The 17,857-nt window shown below is 39.2% G+C and overlaps 1 protein-coding gene across 1 annotated transcript; it reads left to right on the plus strand.

Annotated features, from left to right (window-relative positions):
* Positions 1 to 3,777: 3,777 nt before the first annotated feature.
* On the plus strand, positions 3,778 to 12,741 carry NUDT15 (nudix hydrolase 15). The gene is made up of 3 exons (XM_077778791.1): positions 3,778 to 3,970; positions 7,404 to 7,600; positions 12,146 to 12,741. The coding sequence occupies exons 1-3, from the start codon at positions 3,813 to 3,815 to the stop codon at positions 12,283 to 12,285; spliced, it is 495 nt and encodes a 164-aa protein (XP_077634917.1). The 5' UTR covers positions 3,778 to 3,812; the 3' UTR covers positions 12,286 to 12,741.
* The last annotated feature ends 5,116 nt before the right edge of the window (positions 12,742 to 17,857 follow it).

The following is a 17,857-nucleotide window of genomic DNA, read 5'->3' on the forward strand; positions in this document are numbered from 1 at the left end:
TCCAGGCTCTGAGCTGGCTGTCAGCACAGAGCCCGACGCGGGTCAGCACAGAGCCACGAACCATGAGATCACGACCTGAGCCAAAGTTGGACGCTTAACCGACTGAGCCACCCAGGCGCCCCCTTTTTTGGCTTCTTTTAAAGTCAGGTTTATTGAGGTGCAATATACATACAGTAAACTTCATTCATTTTAATGCATAGTTCTGAGTTTAACAAACACATAGTCATGTTACCGCTGCCATAATCAAGATACATAACAGGTGCCTCATCCACAAACATCCCTCTTGCCCTTATAGTCAGCCTCCTCTCTTGCTCAGGTTAAATGGACCTGTTTGCTATGTCTGTAGTTTTACCTGTTCTAGAATGTCATATAAATGGAATCATACACATGGCAGTTCTTTATATCTCTCTCATTTAATATAATGTAAATTTATCCATGCTAAATGTACCCGGTTTGTTCCTTTATATGGCTGAGTACAAAGTTACTACACTGTATGAATGTACTACAGTTGATTTATCCATTCTCCAATAGAGGACCATTTGAGTTATTTCCAGTTTTTGATAATTGTTAATAAAGCCACCATAATATTTGCATATAGGTCTTTGGATGAACATAAGTTTTCATTTCTTCTGGGTAAATAGTAAGAATGGGATTGCTGAGTTGTAGGATAAACCTCTGCTTACCATTATACGAAACAGTAAATTGCTTCCCAAAGTGGTTGTACCATTTTGCATTCCCACTGATGTGGAAATAAATGGGGTTTGGAGCTGATGGCCAAGTGAGAATTCTTGAGACCTCTTCTGTGCAAAAAGGTGGTTTTATTAAAGTACAGGGACAGGATCCATGGGCAGAAGAGCTGCACTGGGGTTGTGAGGGGTGACTGATTATATACTTTCAAGTTGGGAGAGGGTGGGGATAGATAGCATTAAACCTCTAAGGAATTTTGGAAGCAAGGTTTCCAGGACCTTGAGAGGGTTAGCTATTGTTAGGAAAAGGTCATGTATTACTGTTTAGTAAAAACTCAATAATGAGACCCTTCAGATGCGTATCAGTGGGCCATATTCTTGGAGGATGATTGCTAACATATATCTTGTGGGGGTAGAGATAAAGAAAGTTTCCAAAGGAATTTTTATGTGTTAAAGTAGACTTACAGGATCCTGGAGCTGGGGATAATGTTAAGCTAAGATTCCCTTTTCCCCTAGCAAAGTGTCATCATCGAGGCACCTGAGTTCCTAGAGGAATGTCACTGCCTGTTTCAAGGGCTTGTCAATGGGCTGTAGGCAATAAGGAAATTTAATTTTTTTTTTTTTTGCTTTTGCTTCCCACATCCCCTGCCATCAATGTATGAGAGTTCTAACTGGACTGCCAGCATTTGGTATTACCAGTTTTTGTGGTAAAAAAGAAAAATCTTATTCATTCTAATAGATCTATACAAGTGCCTCAGTGTAGTTTAAATTTTTAATGACTCATTGTGTTGAATACAATCACATTTATTTGCCACTCATATCTCTTCTTTGGTGAAATCTCAGTTCAATTATTTTGCCCATTTATTGGGCTGTTTTATTGTTTTTGGACTTGAAGATTCCTTACAAATTCTAGATCCAAATCCTATGTCAGAAATGTGCTTTGCAAATTTCTCTCTGATGTCTGTAGCTTATCTTTTCATTTTTAAAAATACTGTATGTCTTAGTTAGTTCAGGCTTCTATAATGAAATACCTACCATATACTGGGTGTCTTAAACAACAGACATTTGTCTCTAACAGCTCTGGAGACTGTTAAGTCCAAGACCAAGGGGCCAGCAGATTACTGTGAGAACCCTTTTTCTGGTGTGCAGACCGTCAGCTTCTTATTCCTCACATGCTGGGGAAGGAGAGATCAAGTGCTCTGCTTTCTGGTAAAGGTACTGATCTCATCATGAGGATCCCACCTTTACGACTTCACCTAAATCCCAAAGTCCCCATAATCAAATATATTTGGGGGTAGGACTTCAACATATAAATTTGCAGAAGGGTGAAATACAATTCAGTCCATAACAGTGTCTCTCAAAGAGAGTAAATTTTAAATTTTGATGAAGTTCAAATTATCAATTTTTTTTTAACAGATCATACATACCTTTGGTGTCATATCTAAAAAATCTATACCTACCCAGATCACAAAGATATGCTCTGATTTTTTTTTTTATAGAAAATGTATTCTTTTAGGTGTTTTTATTTAGGTACAGTTCATTCTGAATGAACTGTTACACGTGGAGCCAAGTATAAATGATTCTTTGTTGTTATTGTTCTAACACCGTCTGTTAAAAAAGGTCTATTTTTGACCTCTCCTTTCTGCCCATTGATTTATGTGTCTGTCCTTTTATAAATACCATATTCTTTTAATTAGCGTGGCTTTATCCTCGGTCTTGAAATCAGCTAGTATGAATCCTTCAAATTTCTCCTTTTTAAAAATTGTTTTAATTATTCTATTCCTTTGCATTTCTAAATAAAATTTAAAATCAGCCAGTTTTACTGGGGAAAAAAAAGCCTTCTGGTATTTTGGCTTGGGTATCATTGAATCCATGTAAATTAATTTAGAGAGATTTGACAGCTTAACAATATGGAGTCTTCTAGGGTGCCTGGGTGGCTCAGTCAGTTAAGCGTCTGACTCTTGATCTCAGCTCATGATCTCATAGTTCGTGAGTTCAAGCCCTGCATCGGCACAGAATCTGCTTTGGATGGTCTCTCTCTTTCCCTCTCTCTGCCTCTCCCCCACTCGTGTGTGTGTGTGTGTGTGTGTGTGTGTGTGTTTGCTGTGTTTCAAAATAAATAAACTTAAAAATAATAATATGGAATCTTCTTATCCATNTTGCTAGATTTATCCCTTAGTATTTTATATTTTCTATGATATTGTTTTCAAATTCAGTTTCTGAATTTATTAACTATTATTTATTATTACTTATTTTAAATATTTTTTGTATTTTATTTTTTATTTTTGAGACAGAGACAGAGCATGAGTTGGGGAGGGGCAGAGAGAGAGGAATTCTGACACAGAATCTGAAACAGGCTCCAGGCTCTGAGCTGCCAGCACAGAACCCGATGCAGGGCTCGAACCCACGAACTGTGAGATCATGACCTGAGCCAAAGTCAGACGCTTAACCACTGAGCCACCCAGGCACCCCTATTATTACTTATTTTATAATGAAGCATTGAATATCTCATGTAATTTATTGAATGCTGTACTGAAAGTGAAAAACAGAATGGTTGTATAGGTATGGGGACCTGTAGCTCACTGCTGCCCATCACATTACATATCACTACCCGGGGAAACATCAACATTCTAAATTCAGATTATGGTTTCTACTGGACACGTATTGCTTTTACACCATCATAATGTCAAAAAATCATAAACAGAACCATCATAAATTGGAGACTACCTACATATCGAAATATAATTGATTTTGTATATTCACCTTGAATTCTATAAACTTGCTAAATCTGCTTTAGTATTTTTTTGTGAATTCCTTAGGATTGTCTGTGAAAAAAAGCAGTTACTTCTTCCTTCTTGATTTAACTATCCTTTACTGATATTTCTTGATTTTATTGGTTGCACCTTGCTTCTCTCAAGCCTTCAGTTTTCAGCATTATATTAGACCAATAGGACTGCCATAAGTATCACAGCTTCAACAANAGCTGGGATCCTCACGTGAGGCACAGCCACCACGCACGAAAGTCAGTCCCAGGGACTCCGGCGTTGATTTCGGGGCCCGCGCAGGCTCGGCCCAGGGGCGGGACGAACGTCACTTCCCGCGGCCTCCGCCGGGTCCTCCCGCGCTATGACGGCCCGCGCGGAGCCGCAGGGGCGGCGGCCCGGAGTCGGGATAGGAGTAGTGGTGACTAGCAGCAGGCATCCTCGTTGCGTACTCCTGGGGAAGAGGAAGGGGTCGGTTGGAGCCGGCCGTTTTCAACTCCCCGGGGGCCATTTGGAGTTCGGGTGAGCAACCGCCGAGCCCACACGGAGAGAGCCGAACGTGCACGGGAAGGACGCTCTCTCTCCGTGCGTGCGTCCTTGCGTGCGCGCCGACGCTGCGTCGTCTCGCGCGTTCTTCCGCTCTCTCCTTGGTCCTCGGTGCCGCTAGGTGCAGGCTCCGGCCGCGTGGGGGCGCTGAGCTGTGGAGGGCGGCCGAAGGGTCTGTGGTCGGCCGGAGCCCCGCCAGCCCAATCAGCCTTTTATCCGCGCCCGCGGGCGGATGTGTGGGGTGTGATTTTCCTAATGTTTGCACGTGAGAGACGGAAAGTGGGTCTTTAGGACGATCTTGTCCAGTTGTGTCAGTTCAGACACTTGTAGGGTTTGGCTGTGCTTTAAACGTGCACGAATGGACGTCCTGTTTCCTGCCCGCAGGGTTAGCTGCGCCCTGATCAAGCGGATGGGCTAGTGAGGCGCCCTGGGCCTCCGTGTCTTCATCTTTACAGTGGGGAAGTTGAACAGAGCACTCTTTAACGTGGCATTCTGTGGTTTGATGGTGGATCAGACCGATAAATGAAGTCGGACGGTTAAGGGTCAGGTCTACCGCAGGGTGCGGAAAGCCGGGGATTTTGCTAAAAGGTGGGTTCTGAAGTGACAATGAGGTTAAAATCAACGGTGGATGAACAGTATCTAAATCGGTCAGTGCCAGCGCCTGTTTTTCCATTACTGTAAAAGTTCAAACATAAAAGTAAGCGTTTGGTGGATCCTCTCATATACTTACTACTCAGCTTGTTCTTATTTCATTTTTACTGCTCCATCCCACCAGACACACACATCCCTTGTTTTCTAGACTCTTCCTGAAGAAAAACGCAGTCATTTATTATACCACGCCAAAACAGTTTGTTATGTACCTGTAATAGACATTTTTTTTAAAATGTAACTCCGTTTTCATACCTTAAGGAAATACATTTTCACACCTTAACAAGATAATTCCTTAATAACCTGTGATATTCGGCCTGTACCACTTCCTCCATTTGTCTTCAAAATGTATTGTTTTGTACTAATCAAGTTCAAAGGAAGATTGTACTTTGGGATTGATTGTAATTTGGGATTGATACATTTAAGTCTCCAAATCTAACAGTAATCCTCCTCCCCCCTCCCTTTTTTTTTTTACCATCCCATGTTGAAGAGCATAGGTCATTTGGAGAATTTCTTACATTCTGACTATATTCTTCTAATCCACCTATTTGTTACAAAGTGCTAGTTAGAGACATGATCCAAGTGCCTTTTAAACAGATTTTGTCTTTGATAAATCGTGGAATTCTTACGATTTTTTAGCACATGGAATTTTTTAAATGGTCTTCAGGATTTTAAAAGCATCAATAAGTTTATCATTTTTAGGTAATTAAGATAAGCCATCAGTTAATAACTAATACAATTTCTAGGTTAAGGATCACATTGCCCAGAGACACATACTGTATTGTCCTTTGTCAATTGCAATGGCTAGAGATAGCCATCTTAATGATAATGCAATAAAGTATTGGAATCTTTACTCAGATATCCAATGATAGTAACCAAAATGGATCTTTAATGAGCTTTTTACTGAGTGCTAGATATTATGCCAAGTTCCTCACATGTATGCTTTAACTTATCTTTATATGACTGGTACACTGAATGGGCTAAGTTTGAGGGGAAACAAATAGATAATGGGTTTATTTTCTTCTTCCCTTATCTTTATAATTTTTTAAGTTTATTTATTTAAGATAGAGACAGCACCAGTGGGGGAGGGGCAGAGAGAAAGGGAGAGAGAGAGAATCCCAAGTAGGCTCCACATTGCCAGCTCAGAGCCTGACATGGGGCTCGCACCCACTAAACTAAATAACTAAATAACTAAACTAAATAAGATCATGACCTTGAGCAGAAACCAAGAGTTGAAGGCTTAACCAACTAAGCCACCCAGGGACCCCCCCCTTTTCTTTTTCTGCTGTTCTGTGACATTTCCTGCAAATTCTATTGTTGTCCTGTCACTTGATTAGAAAAATAAATCACATTTGGTCATTATGATCCACTTCCAAGCATTTGTCTCTCCCTATAGTGGGGAAAAGGAGAGAGGAGGAGGGCCTCTCTCCTTTTCCCACTGTTTCTGATTTCCTTCCTTCTCCAGTGTGTTGGGGAGGGAGGGTATGGGCCAAACTTTTTTCATGACTAGTGCTGCTGTGATCCACCCATTGGTGCCCTCTGGATGGTGTGCCCTCTTCTTCAGGGTATATCTGTTGGTTGTTTAGAAGTCCCACAAAGGTATCTATCCTGTACAGTTCTCAGACATAGGTGGCTGATTTAGCTCTTGCTTAGCACACGACCTTGATTTTTCTTTCTGCTGGGATCCCCAGCAGTCTCTTACAGTATCTTCTGGGCCCAGAAGAAAATTCACAATGGGAATAACGCCTTCACTGTCACCCTTTCTCCTTGCTCATTCATTGTGGGCTTCTCTAGACAGTCTCCTGCTTTCCAGATTCTCAAAGTGGGAATAAACATCAGCCTCTGTATTCACGTGCATCCCTAAACACCAAAGGACACATTTTAGACTTACCCAATAGCTCTTACCTTCCTACCACTTCTACTCTGAATCACAGGCCTGTAAGTTTCTGCAGATCAGTACAACTTTGGCAGGGGAGTAACACACCAGTATCTCCTTGGGAGTCACACCCAATCTCTGTGACCAGTTTTCTTGAAGCACCTCTCACTTGGCTTTGGGCAGAATTGTCCTTTCATCAGGACAAAGGGAAATGTTGCAACTATGCTTGAAAATTCATGACTTTCCTCCCTGCCCTAAATCTCCTTTCTTATTATGTAGACTGGGTCGGGTGAAGGTCAAAGACTTGAAACCTATTTGCTCTCTTGCCATACTCTTTAGAATTTGAGGTGCTTATTTCATATTGTCCTCAATTTTAAGGCTTAAATGAAAATTCTGAGACTGCAGAAAAAGATGTTGTCCACTTCTTGAAATACTTACAACAACCTCGTTAGAGAGTAGTATTGTCTCTTTTTATTTGTCCATGGTAGAAAGTCATGGACTTCAAAATCAAACCTAGGTCTAGCTGACTCCGAAGCCTATGCTCTTAACTATATACTAAACTGTCTCCTGATTGCATATAGCCTCCTGGCACATGAACGAGTGCTGAATTGGCTAAATGTTCCTTTTTTTTTTTTTTCTCAATAGGAAGTCCGTCCGTTTGGTCTTCAGATAACTTCAGATACTTTATACTTCAGATAAAGACAATATTCAAAGGCAGGATTGTTGATTGATTGTTTTAAAGCATGAGCCAATTAAGATTTGTTGTTTTTTGTTTTTTTGCTTTAGAGTAGAAATTTCTAGGCAGGACTTTCTTGGCAAAAAAAAAAATTAAAAAATAAATTACATAACAAGAATTGAGTACAGTGCTGTGCTTCTGTTTTCCAGTGAAACGTGGGAAGAATGTGCTCAAAGGGAAACCTGGGAAGAAGCAGCTCTTCACTTGAAAAATGTTCGCTTTGCCTCAGTCGTGAATTCCTTTGTTGAGAAAGAAAATTACCATTATGTGACGATATTAATGAAAGGAGAGGTGGACATGACTTATGATTCAGAACCAAAGAACACAGAGCCTGAAAAAAATGAAAGTAAGAGACTTATGTGTAATAATGCATGTTTTTTGAGGAGCCTATCATCCAAGTATTACATTATGTTTGCCGCATGAAGAGAATTAGAGTCTCTTCATATGGAAATGTAGATACACATACTTAAATCCTGGAGACTTAAGCATATAGCAGGGAAGAGAAGTGGCCCAGAGCCAGACTACTTGACTTGCATCCTGGTTTTTCCATGGAGAGATTTGTTACCTTGGGCGAGTTACTTAATGTTCTGGGCCTCTTTTCTCCTCTGTGATAATAGCAACTACCTCTGATGGGTTGTTGTAGGGATAAAATTAGTTAATACCTGTAAAGAACCAAATGAACACTGTAAGTACTCAGTAAGTCTTAATTTTATTTTTAGTGTTTAATTTTGCTTCAAACAGATTTTAAGCAAAACGTTGAAGGTGCTATCCTTGGTTTTCTCACCTGTGTAAGATATAAATTTCCTTGTATGGAGAGTGACTCACCTGACAAAACAATTATCCTCAGTGTTGAGTCAAGTAACCTGAAAGCTTTAACAATACTGTGTGCTAAGCATTATCCTAAGGGCGTTGCATATATCATCCCTCTTCAAATTTCATAAAACTCCATGAGATAGAGTAAAATATCAAATTTAGAAAATATTTGCCTTGTGAAAGCTTATCCAAGCGGTTTTGTGTGCTGGACCTCCCCTATAAACATTTAATTTATGCTCCACTATGGAAGAATCTAGTAATTCAACAAATGCATACTGAGTACTGTGTGCCAGATACTGTTCTGGGCACTAAAACAACAGTGGTCTATGGAGCAAAGTCCCTCCCCTCTCAGATTTTACTTTTTTTTTTTTAATCCAGGGGAAAGGCAACACATTAGCAGATATTTTACAATGTAATACTTACAATGTAAGGAAAAAGAATAAAAGTAAAATGTGTAAGGACAGTGACCCATGGGTGCTGCATCAGGTAGGGAGGTCATGGAGGGCGTGTGAGTAGGGACTATATATTCTGGAGGAAGTGAGATTTCTAGAATGGATAAATCCTCATTTAAGTGGTTTGCTGACTGAATTCATTGACTGAACAGAAGGCTGTGTTCTACCCTAAGGCCTGTTGAGTCATATATGACTGTTTTATAAAACAGGTAACAACTTGAAATCATCTAAAGTGAACTAGCAGAGTCTGAGCTGTTTTTACTCACTACATTCCAACACCAAACCTGTAGCTCTTTTCCTCACATCAAACAGTTCTCCAGACATCAATTGGATGCCCTATAATTCAGTTGAATTCTTAACACTGTCTATCTGGAGTCAGTGTCAGATCCGAAAAGTTAGAGCGCTCAGTCCCACAAGACTGCACCCACTTCAAATACCAGTCTCAAGTCCTGGTCTCCTATACTTCTGGCCACCTGGCTATAAATTGGGGTTCCCACAGCCTCCTCCTCAGGTTCAGTAATTTGCTAGAATGCCCTGCAGAACTCAGGAAAACCCTTTACTTACATTACCAGTTTGTTATAAAGGAAACAATTCAGAAACAGCCACATGGAAGATGCACTGAGCAAGGTGGGTGGGGAGAGGGACACAGAGGATTTGTACTCTCAGTGAGCACTTTGATGCATTCACCTCCCAGGACACTCTCTGAATCCTCTTGTGTGGGGTTTTCATAGAGGTTCCTATGTAATGGGATTAGTACATATTATTATCGTCCTCTCTATGATTGATTAGATCATTGACTGTTGGTGATTAACTCAATCTCCAGCCCCTCTCCTCTCTCCTCAGGTGGGTTGTGTTTTTCTGGTTACCTGCCCCCAATTCTGAGCCTATCTAGGGACCCCCAGCCACCCATCAGCTTATTAGCATAAACTCAGGTATGGTTGAAAGGGGCTTATTATGGATAACAAAAGATGTTCCTCTCATCCCTATCATTCAGGAAAACACAAAGGTTTCAGGAACTCTGTGCCAGGAAACAGGGAGGAAAGCCAGATATATATATTCATTATATCACAGTAACACACACAGAAATACCCAAGAAGTACCCAGAGGCTTTCAGTTGGCCTAAGGTACAACTAAAATCATTCATGCCTTAAGAAGAAAAGGTGAGAAATGTACCAGGTGGACCAGGGGAGCTCTCTACAAGTTCTTCTATCTCTCACATCCCCAGTGCTCCTGGATAAAAGGAGGAATAGAAGAGAGAGGAGTCCAGGGTAACAGTGGAAACAAAAGTCAGTAGTCTTGAAATCCTGAAGCTGTGAGGACTACTTGTCTTTTTAATATTAAATTGAAGTAGAAATATCTTCAATTTAAAGCAAGATATAGTTCCTGTAGCTGAATTTTTAAAAATTAGTTTGAGGTGTCATTTATTCAGGTAGTAAGCACAGATTGAAATTTTAAAAATTAGTTTGAGGTGTCATTTATTCAGGTAGTAAGCACAGTTTATTATTGTTCTCTTAAAAGAGAGCCCTCACTTGGAAGGAATGACCATATCCTTATTTTTATCTTTTCTACCAGCAAAAAAACCTGACATGAGAAGAGGCAAAATAATGAAATAGTTTGGTCTTGCATACTTAGCGTCCTTCACAAGGAGCAGACATAGTACTCATTTGTGGAGAAGCGCTGAGGAGAAAACAGTGGAGCCATGGACTGTCCCACCAGCGCTGACCAGTCTCTAGCCAGCTGCCTCTGTCTCTCAGTCCCCCCGACCGCGCCCCAGCCTCTGTTGGGATTGGGGTTGCTGAGGCCTGGTTCAGGGCATAACTTCCCATCCTGGTCTGCACTGTGGGCCTGTATTTCTAGTTACCTTCTCCTGACGTTAGAAGGCACCTCAGGTTTGGTTCAAGTGTTCACCTTCAAATCGTCCTTACTGGTTTTCCTTTCCTGAACCTTGACTACATAAAGTGCAGGTGTTTGGGCTCATTCCCCTTTGACTCTCCCGTGCCTGTCTCCTATTCAGAATCTATTGTTCAGAACATGTTGAAGGAAGAAGGGAAGGGAATGAGGGGATGAGGTTCTCCAGTATAGTATCTAGACTGGCCTAGTTTTGAACAACTTCCAAAAGATTATTATCCTACATTATAAAGTTCTCTGTTAGAATTTTTGTTACTGTGTTATGGTATGTATTGTTTTTCCCCTCCTAGAATCTGGTAGTTTTGACTCATTTTTACATGCTTTGTGATTTCTTCCATTTATGTAACTTTTTTTTTAGTTTGTCCACCTTCATTTTTTTGACCCTCTCACATGCTAGTAATCTGGAGTCAAACAGTATGACTTTACAAGGCCCAAGGTTACTAGCACCAAGTCAGATTTGATCAGAAACATTTATTCCTCTCTAGCCCGTCATAACAATATAGCAGGAATTATTTTCACTTTTTTCCCCTTGGAGAGCTTCTGCTGGGTAATCAGCTGCACCACAGTCAGGGTGCATCGGCTCGGTGGCGGTGGTTTTATTTATAGCATAAAGATGCTTTTTCTCTACCATGTTCATCAGATCTTGGATCTGGATCACCTGCTTCAGGTTACCAGTTACGCATCTTTTCTCCAGCCATCCAATTATAATTAGGATCAGCCAGATGCTTCATTTTCTTGAAAACGAGATAAACTTTACAGATAGCTCCCTTGAGACTGTTAATTCAGCATCTTGCAGCACATTGTTGGGTGACACCTCTCTTTCTCTCTCCCTCCATTCTTCTTTCTCTTAGACTGCAGTCACAGTTGCTGATCACTCTTTCCTGAACTTGCTCTAATTTCATGGATTCTTTGTCCTCTGTCCCAGCATGAAACAGCATACCTGTATCTTACAGGCAGAGAAATACTTAGTGGAAGAAACTGCACTTAAACATAAATATATGCATATGACCACGAAGGAACTTAGGACACAGAATATACATCTTAGTAATACAATATTTATATATTCACCTGTTATGGTGCTTTCATGTTATTTGTATTTAAATCATCAAAGAGAAACTGCTGCCTAGAGTGTTTTTCTAGGATTTTGTGTATATCACAACTAATAGACACTGTTAAATCTTTCCTTTTTCAATGGATTTTTGAAAAATGGTCCCATCCATATTGTCTTGCTATCTAAAGTATACTGAAGCCAGAGAATACTTTTTATTCTCTGCACAGCTTCCATTACTTTTTAAAAAGATGGAGGGTAGCTTAGAAAGATTGTAATTTACCTTATTCTATAGGTGGGGCAACTGGTTTGTTTTAATGTAGTGTTGCAACCTGTCATATGTAAAGTTCTGTATGTTTTGTTTAGCCAAATATTTAAGCAAAAATTGAATTATCTTATATCTGGGTTTTACCATCATGGGACCCTTGTAAAATTGACCTCAGTGTTAAAATAGAAGCATGTTTTAAATGATCACCATTCTGTTAAGATCTTCATTCTAAAGGCAAATTATGTTGGTACAGCTGAGCTGATGCACAGCATCACGATGACTAGTACTAGTTGCAAGTCATTTTTATATTTATTTTTTTCTAAGTATAGGTTAACTTGCCAAAATAGATATTCTTTGTTTCCTTCCAGCTAAAGAAATTGATTTAGTATCTTTCTTTTCTAGGTTGGGAGTGGGTTCCGTGGGAAGAATTTCCTCCACTGGACCAGCTTTTCTGGGCACTGCGGAGTTTAAAGGAACAAGGCTACAATCCATTTAAAGAAGATTTAGATCACCTGGTAGGGTACAAAGGCCATCATCTCTAGGGGAAGAAGATAACCTCAAACACTTTGAAAAGACAACATAGGGTTCTATGAAAGCATGAAAAATATCTGCATTTCAGAACAACTCCATTTTATGTAAAAAGTTCCATATACTTACCAGTTTATTTTCTGCCTCTTAATATATACCCACCACCCTTTCAGCCAGTACTTGTGAAAAATTTGCTGGCATTATATCATGAATTGCATTTCAGACTCAGAAAATGTGATAAATGGTGATATTGTGGCAATTCTGCTTTTTATATTTTTCTGTGATATTTACTGTGCAGTTTTTCATTACTAGCTTGCATGGCATGGAGGGCAGTGGAATTTGCCCTCGTGTTTCAGTTCAAATAGAAATCCTAATTCAGATTCTAACATAGTATGCCTGTGGCAGAACTTAATCAGGTTTGTTGATTTTCCTCGTCTGTTTTATTTAAAATAAAGTTTTTGGTACTATAGTGTGACAGTCTTTGCAACTAGAGTGACAGGACAGGTCATTAGGATATATTTCCCAGGTTTCTGATTCAGAGCCTACCTCAAGAGAAGTGAGACAAACTGAGATATTATCCTGTCATTAACAGGGAATGGGCTTTTGGGATTTCTCACATAATCTCTGTGAAATCCAGCTTCCTTAGATGTAAAATGAGATTAGACTAGGGCAGTGGTCCTCCAGGTGTGGTCTGGGGAGGTCCATGAGACCCTTTCAAGGGCACTCAAGGTCAAAGCTGCTTTCATAATAGTATAGGACATTATTTACCTTTTCCACTGTCATTCTTTCATGACTGTACAGAGGAGCAGGCCAGAGGCTAAGTGATGTGTGATATTGTAACAGATTGAATGCAAGAGGAAACCAGGCAAGACTTATAGATGAAAGTCTTCCATAGGTTTATCTCAAATATAGCTGATTGGGAATTCATTGATTCTTCAGGCTAGTACCTATCCAGGCAGGTATTTTATAGCTTCAGAAACTTACCACAAAGTAGAATTTTTCCATATCTGTTACTTTAAATTTTTAATGGACAGATTCATTAGGAGCTTAAGAGATTTTGTTTGTTTGTTTTAAATCTATCTAATTAGACATGAAGGTTTATTTCAATGGAAAGAAAAAAAACTAACCTGGGCTATATGCAGAATTTGAGAAACTCAACAGATGAACTGTAGAGGAAGGGAAGAAAAAAATAAGATAAAAACAAAGAGGGAGGCAAACCATAGAAGACTCTTAAATACAAAGAACAAAGTGAGGGTTGCTGGAGAGAGGTCTGGGGAGAGGTGGGTTAAATGGGTGATGGGCATTAAGGAGGGCACTTTGCGGGATGAGCACTGGGTGTCATATGGAAGAGATGAATCATTGGGTTCTATTCCTGAAGCCAAGACTACACTGTATATAAATATCTTGAATTTAAATAAAAATAAAATGAAATAAAATTTAAAAAATAAGTATTTTCAATACAATGGTAAAAAAATTTTTCTAAAAGTTAAGTTTCATGTTAGAAGGGGATTGCATTTACCCCAGCACCTCACATGCTCCGTTGGCATCCCGTAATCACTCAGTAAATATTTCTCCAAATAAGCAGATGAATAGAGGTGGATTTAGAACTCTCAGGTAAGCAGTTAATTCTTAGATGGTTTGAGAATAGCCTTTAATGGAAAAAAACTAATGCTGACTACTAGCAATATTTTCATACAATTAAATGTCAGCTACAGTTCCTGAAGTACACCTCGCTCTGCCAGGATGCTGGGGAGTCTGAAACATCTTTTCCTTCATCTGCGTGCCAGGTCAATCACTGATGTGTCCTGTATTCCCTGATAAGCAAGTGCAGTATCCTAGCAAAAACCCTCCCAATGGAGCATGTGGTGAATTAAGCCTCCCTTGGAGGAAACAGTTCTTTGATAGCTGCACTGCTGGCTTTCCAAGTAAGGCAAATGCTTTCAAATGAAATACTCTCTTTGGGGCAGCAAGAATCACATGAGCTTAGAACTGTGGAGAGAGAAAGCTCAGGGAGTCATCTGCGGGGGAGAAAATAAAGTCTTCTTCAAACCTAAGATCAGCCACATATCAATGTTGCCTTAAAAAAAAAAATNAGGGTCAGGAGAGAGACAATATATTTTTTTAAGATTTTATTTTATTTTTTAATTTACACCCAAGTTAGCATATAGCACAGTAATGATTTCAGGAGTAGACTCCAGTGATTCATCCCCTATGTATAACACCCAGTGCTCATCCCAACACGTGTCTTCCTTAATGCCCCTTACCCATGTAGCCCATTCCCTCACCCACACCCCTCTAGCAATCCTGTTTGTTCTGTATATTTAAGAGTCTTAAATGTTTTGTCCCCCTCCCTGTTTTTATATATTTTTGCTTCCCTTCCCATATGTTCATTTGTTTTGTATCTTAAATTCCATGTGAGTGAAATCCTAAGATATTTGTCTTTCTCTTACTAATTTCGCTTAGCATAATACCCTCTAGTTCCATCCATGTACTTGCAAATGGCAAGATTTCGTTCTTTTTGATGGCCAGGTAATACTCCATTGCATATATATACAGTGCATCTTTTTTATCCATTCATCCATTGATGGACATTTGGGCTCTTTTCATACTTGGCTATTGTCGATAGCACAGCTATATACATTGTGGTGTATGTGCCCCTTTTTTTTTTTTNAAGTCGGATGCTTAACCAACTGAGCCACCCAGGCACCCCTGTATGTGCCCCTTTGAAACAGCATACCTGTATCTCTTAGATAAATACCTAATAGTGCAATTGCTGGGTTGTAAGGTAGTTCTATTTTTAACTTTTTGAGGAACCTTCATATTGTTTTCCAGAGTGGTTGCACCAGTTTGCATTCCCACCAGCAGTACAAAAGAGATCCTTTTTCCGTATCATTGCCGACATCTGTAGCTGCCTGAATTGTTAATTTTAGCCATTCTGTGAGGTGGCATCTCATTGTGGTTTTGATTTGTTTCTCTGATGATGAGTGATGTTGAGTATTTCTTCATGTGTCGGTTGGCCATCTGGATGTCTTCTTTGGAAAATTGTCTATTCATGTCTTTTTGCCCATTTCTTCACTGGATTCTTTGTTTTTTGGGTGTTGAGTTTGATAAGTTCTTTGTAGATTTTGGATCCTAACCCTTTATCTGTTATGTCATTTGCAAATATCTTCTCCATTCCATTGGTTGCCTTTTAGTTTTGCTGATTGTTTCCTTTGTTGTGCAGAGCTTTTTATCTTGATGAGGTCCCAATTTTTGCTTTTGTTTCCCTGGCCTCCAGAGAGGAGTGGAATAGGAAGTTACTGCAGCTGAGATCAAAGAGGTTTTTGCCTGCTTGTGTTAAGATTTTGATGGCTCCCTGTCTAAGTCTTTCATCCATTTTGAGTTTATTTTTGTGTATGGGGTAAGAAAGTTGTCCAGGTTCATTCTTCCACATGTTGCTGTCCAGTTATCCCAATACCATTTGCTCTTCAGACTGTCTTTATTCCATTAGATATTCTTTCCTGCTTTGTCAAAGATTAGTTGGCCATATGTTTGTGGGTCCATTTCTGAGTTTTCTATTCTGTCCCACTGATCTAAGTGTCTGTTTTTGTGCCAGTACTGTACTGTCTTGATGATTACAGCTTAGTAATACAGCTTCAAGTCTGGGATTATGATGCCTCCAGTGTTTTTCTTTTTCAGGATTGCTTTGGCTATTCAGGGGTCTTTTCTAGTTTCATATAAATTTTATGATTCTTTATTCTAGCTCTGTGAAGAATGCTGGTGTTATTTTGATAGGGATTGCATTGAATATACAGATTGCTTTGGGTAGTATTTACATTTTAACAATATTTGTTCTTCCAATCCATGAGCATGGAACATTTTTCCATTTTTTAATGTCTTCTTTCTTTCATAAGCTTTCTATAGTTTTCAGTGTATAGATTTTTCACCTCTTTGGTTAGGTTTATTCATATGTATTTTATGGTTTTTGGTGCAATTGTAAATGGGATCAATTCCTTAACTTCTCTGTTGCCTCATTATTGGTGTATAGTAATGCAACTGATTTCTGTGCATTGCTTTTATGTCCTGTGACTTTGCTGACTTCACGTATCAGTTCTAGCTGTTTTCTGGTGGAATCTCTGGGTTTTCCATATAGAGTATCATGTCGGGGAGACAGAGAATCTTAAGTAGGCTCTGTGGGTCTTGATCTCATGACCGTGAGATAATGACTTGAGCCAAAATCAAGAGCCACTGAACCGAGCCACCCAGGCACTCCACTAAAGAAATCTTAATGTGCTCAATTTCTAAGATGCCTCTTCAAATCTTGTTGGGGGTATTACATAACATATGATATATAGAGAGATATAGATATATCTCTATATATCTTTTTAACTTTCTAAAACATTTTTAAAAATCCAAATTCTGAAGTACACTTAGACCCCAGAGTTTTGAATGAGGGGTCATAGAACTGCATCCAAAAATGCAAGGTGAGCGTGGAGACAGCAGTTTGATGTCATGTGTGAATACAGCAAGGCAAGCCAATGAGACACTTGCCAAACCTCCCGACACCTCGACCTTGGACTTCTAACCTCCAGCACTGTGTGAAAATAAATTCCTGTTTAAGCCATGAGTCTGTTATTTTGTTTTATCTAACAAACTCAGCTGACATGTGGCCTTAACCTCACAAGCTTAAGGAACTGTAACAGCATCAATGAACATTTGCTCTTATGGGTTCCTACACTTTCCATGCCTGCCATCCTTGAAATGGAGTTTTGGCAGCATCAAAGATACCTTGTACAACAGAGTCCAGAGTGTAAAGTTAACTTTTGATGTGGAAAACAAAAGAATGTTAATATGAAAATTTTCAAATATGCCAGAAGTAGAGAATAGTACATTGATTTTGTCTTATTTTCTTCGGTTCTCTCCTTTCCACCTCCTTTTCCTTGGCTGTTGTATATATATTTTTAATTAGACGGCCAGTATTTTACTAATTGTGTAATAGACACTGTTATAACTGCAATTTATGTATAGTGGTATGCCACTGAATTCACATTAATACAACAGCAAAGACATTGAACCATGAGGCTAATTTATACTTTCGGTTAGAATTCCAAACTAGAATACTCATTTCATTCCATGTATTGTTAAAGATATCAATCTAAAAAATGTACTTTGTTCCCAGGAAATTGCAAAAGTTGGAAGACCAATGTTTTTCTACAGGTCATATTTCATTTAAATATTAAAAAGGAAAAAAAGCTGGAAAAAATGAATTCGCAGTTCATTGAAAGGATGTAAGCAAATACTATATAGCACCTTCAAGAAATACATTCTCATTTTAAAAAATGTATATGTGTGGATCTTTAAATATAAAGAACCCACCCCAAAATGTTAATTTCTATGATCCCTGGATAGAATGTTAGTTTTATTTTCTCCTTTGTACTTTACTGTATTTGCTAAATATTCCATTATGGATGTTGTATTACTTTTGCAATCAGGAAAAAAAATGTTAAAAGTACACTAAAACTAATAAATCAAAATGTAGCTGTGTAAGCCTGTTATTTAAACATGGAGATTAACCATCAGAATTTAAAAGTGGTTAAAAGTGATTCC

The sequence above is a fragment of the Crocuta crocuta genome, unplaced genomic scaffold (assembly GCF_008692635.1).
Source record: "Crocuta crocuta isolate KB4526 unplaced genomic scaffold, BGI_CrCroc_1.0 scaffold586, whole genome shotgun sequence".
Classification (NCBI taxonomy): Eukaryota; Metazoa; Chordata; class Mammalia; order Carnivora; family Hyaenidae; genus Crocuta; species Crocuta crocuta.

Excerpts from the sequence above, each read along its gene's own strand:
- NUDT15 (XM_077778791.1), top strand. The coding sequence starts at position 3,813 with ATGACGGCCCGCGCGGAGCCGCAGGGGCGGCGGCCCGGAGTCGGGATA. Across the intron at positions 3,971-7,403 it reads GGGGGCCATTTGGAGTTCGG|TGAAACGTGGGAAGAATGTG; the intron begins GTGAGCAACCGC and ends TCTGTTTTCCAG. Across the intron at positions 7,601-12,145 it reads AGAGCCTGAAAAAAATGAAA|GTTGGGAGTGGGTTCCGTGG; the intron begins GTAAGAGACTTA and ends TTTCTTTTCTAG.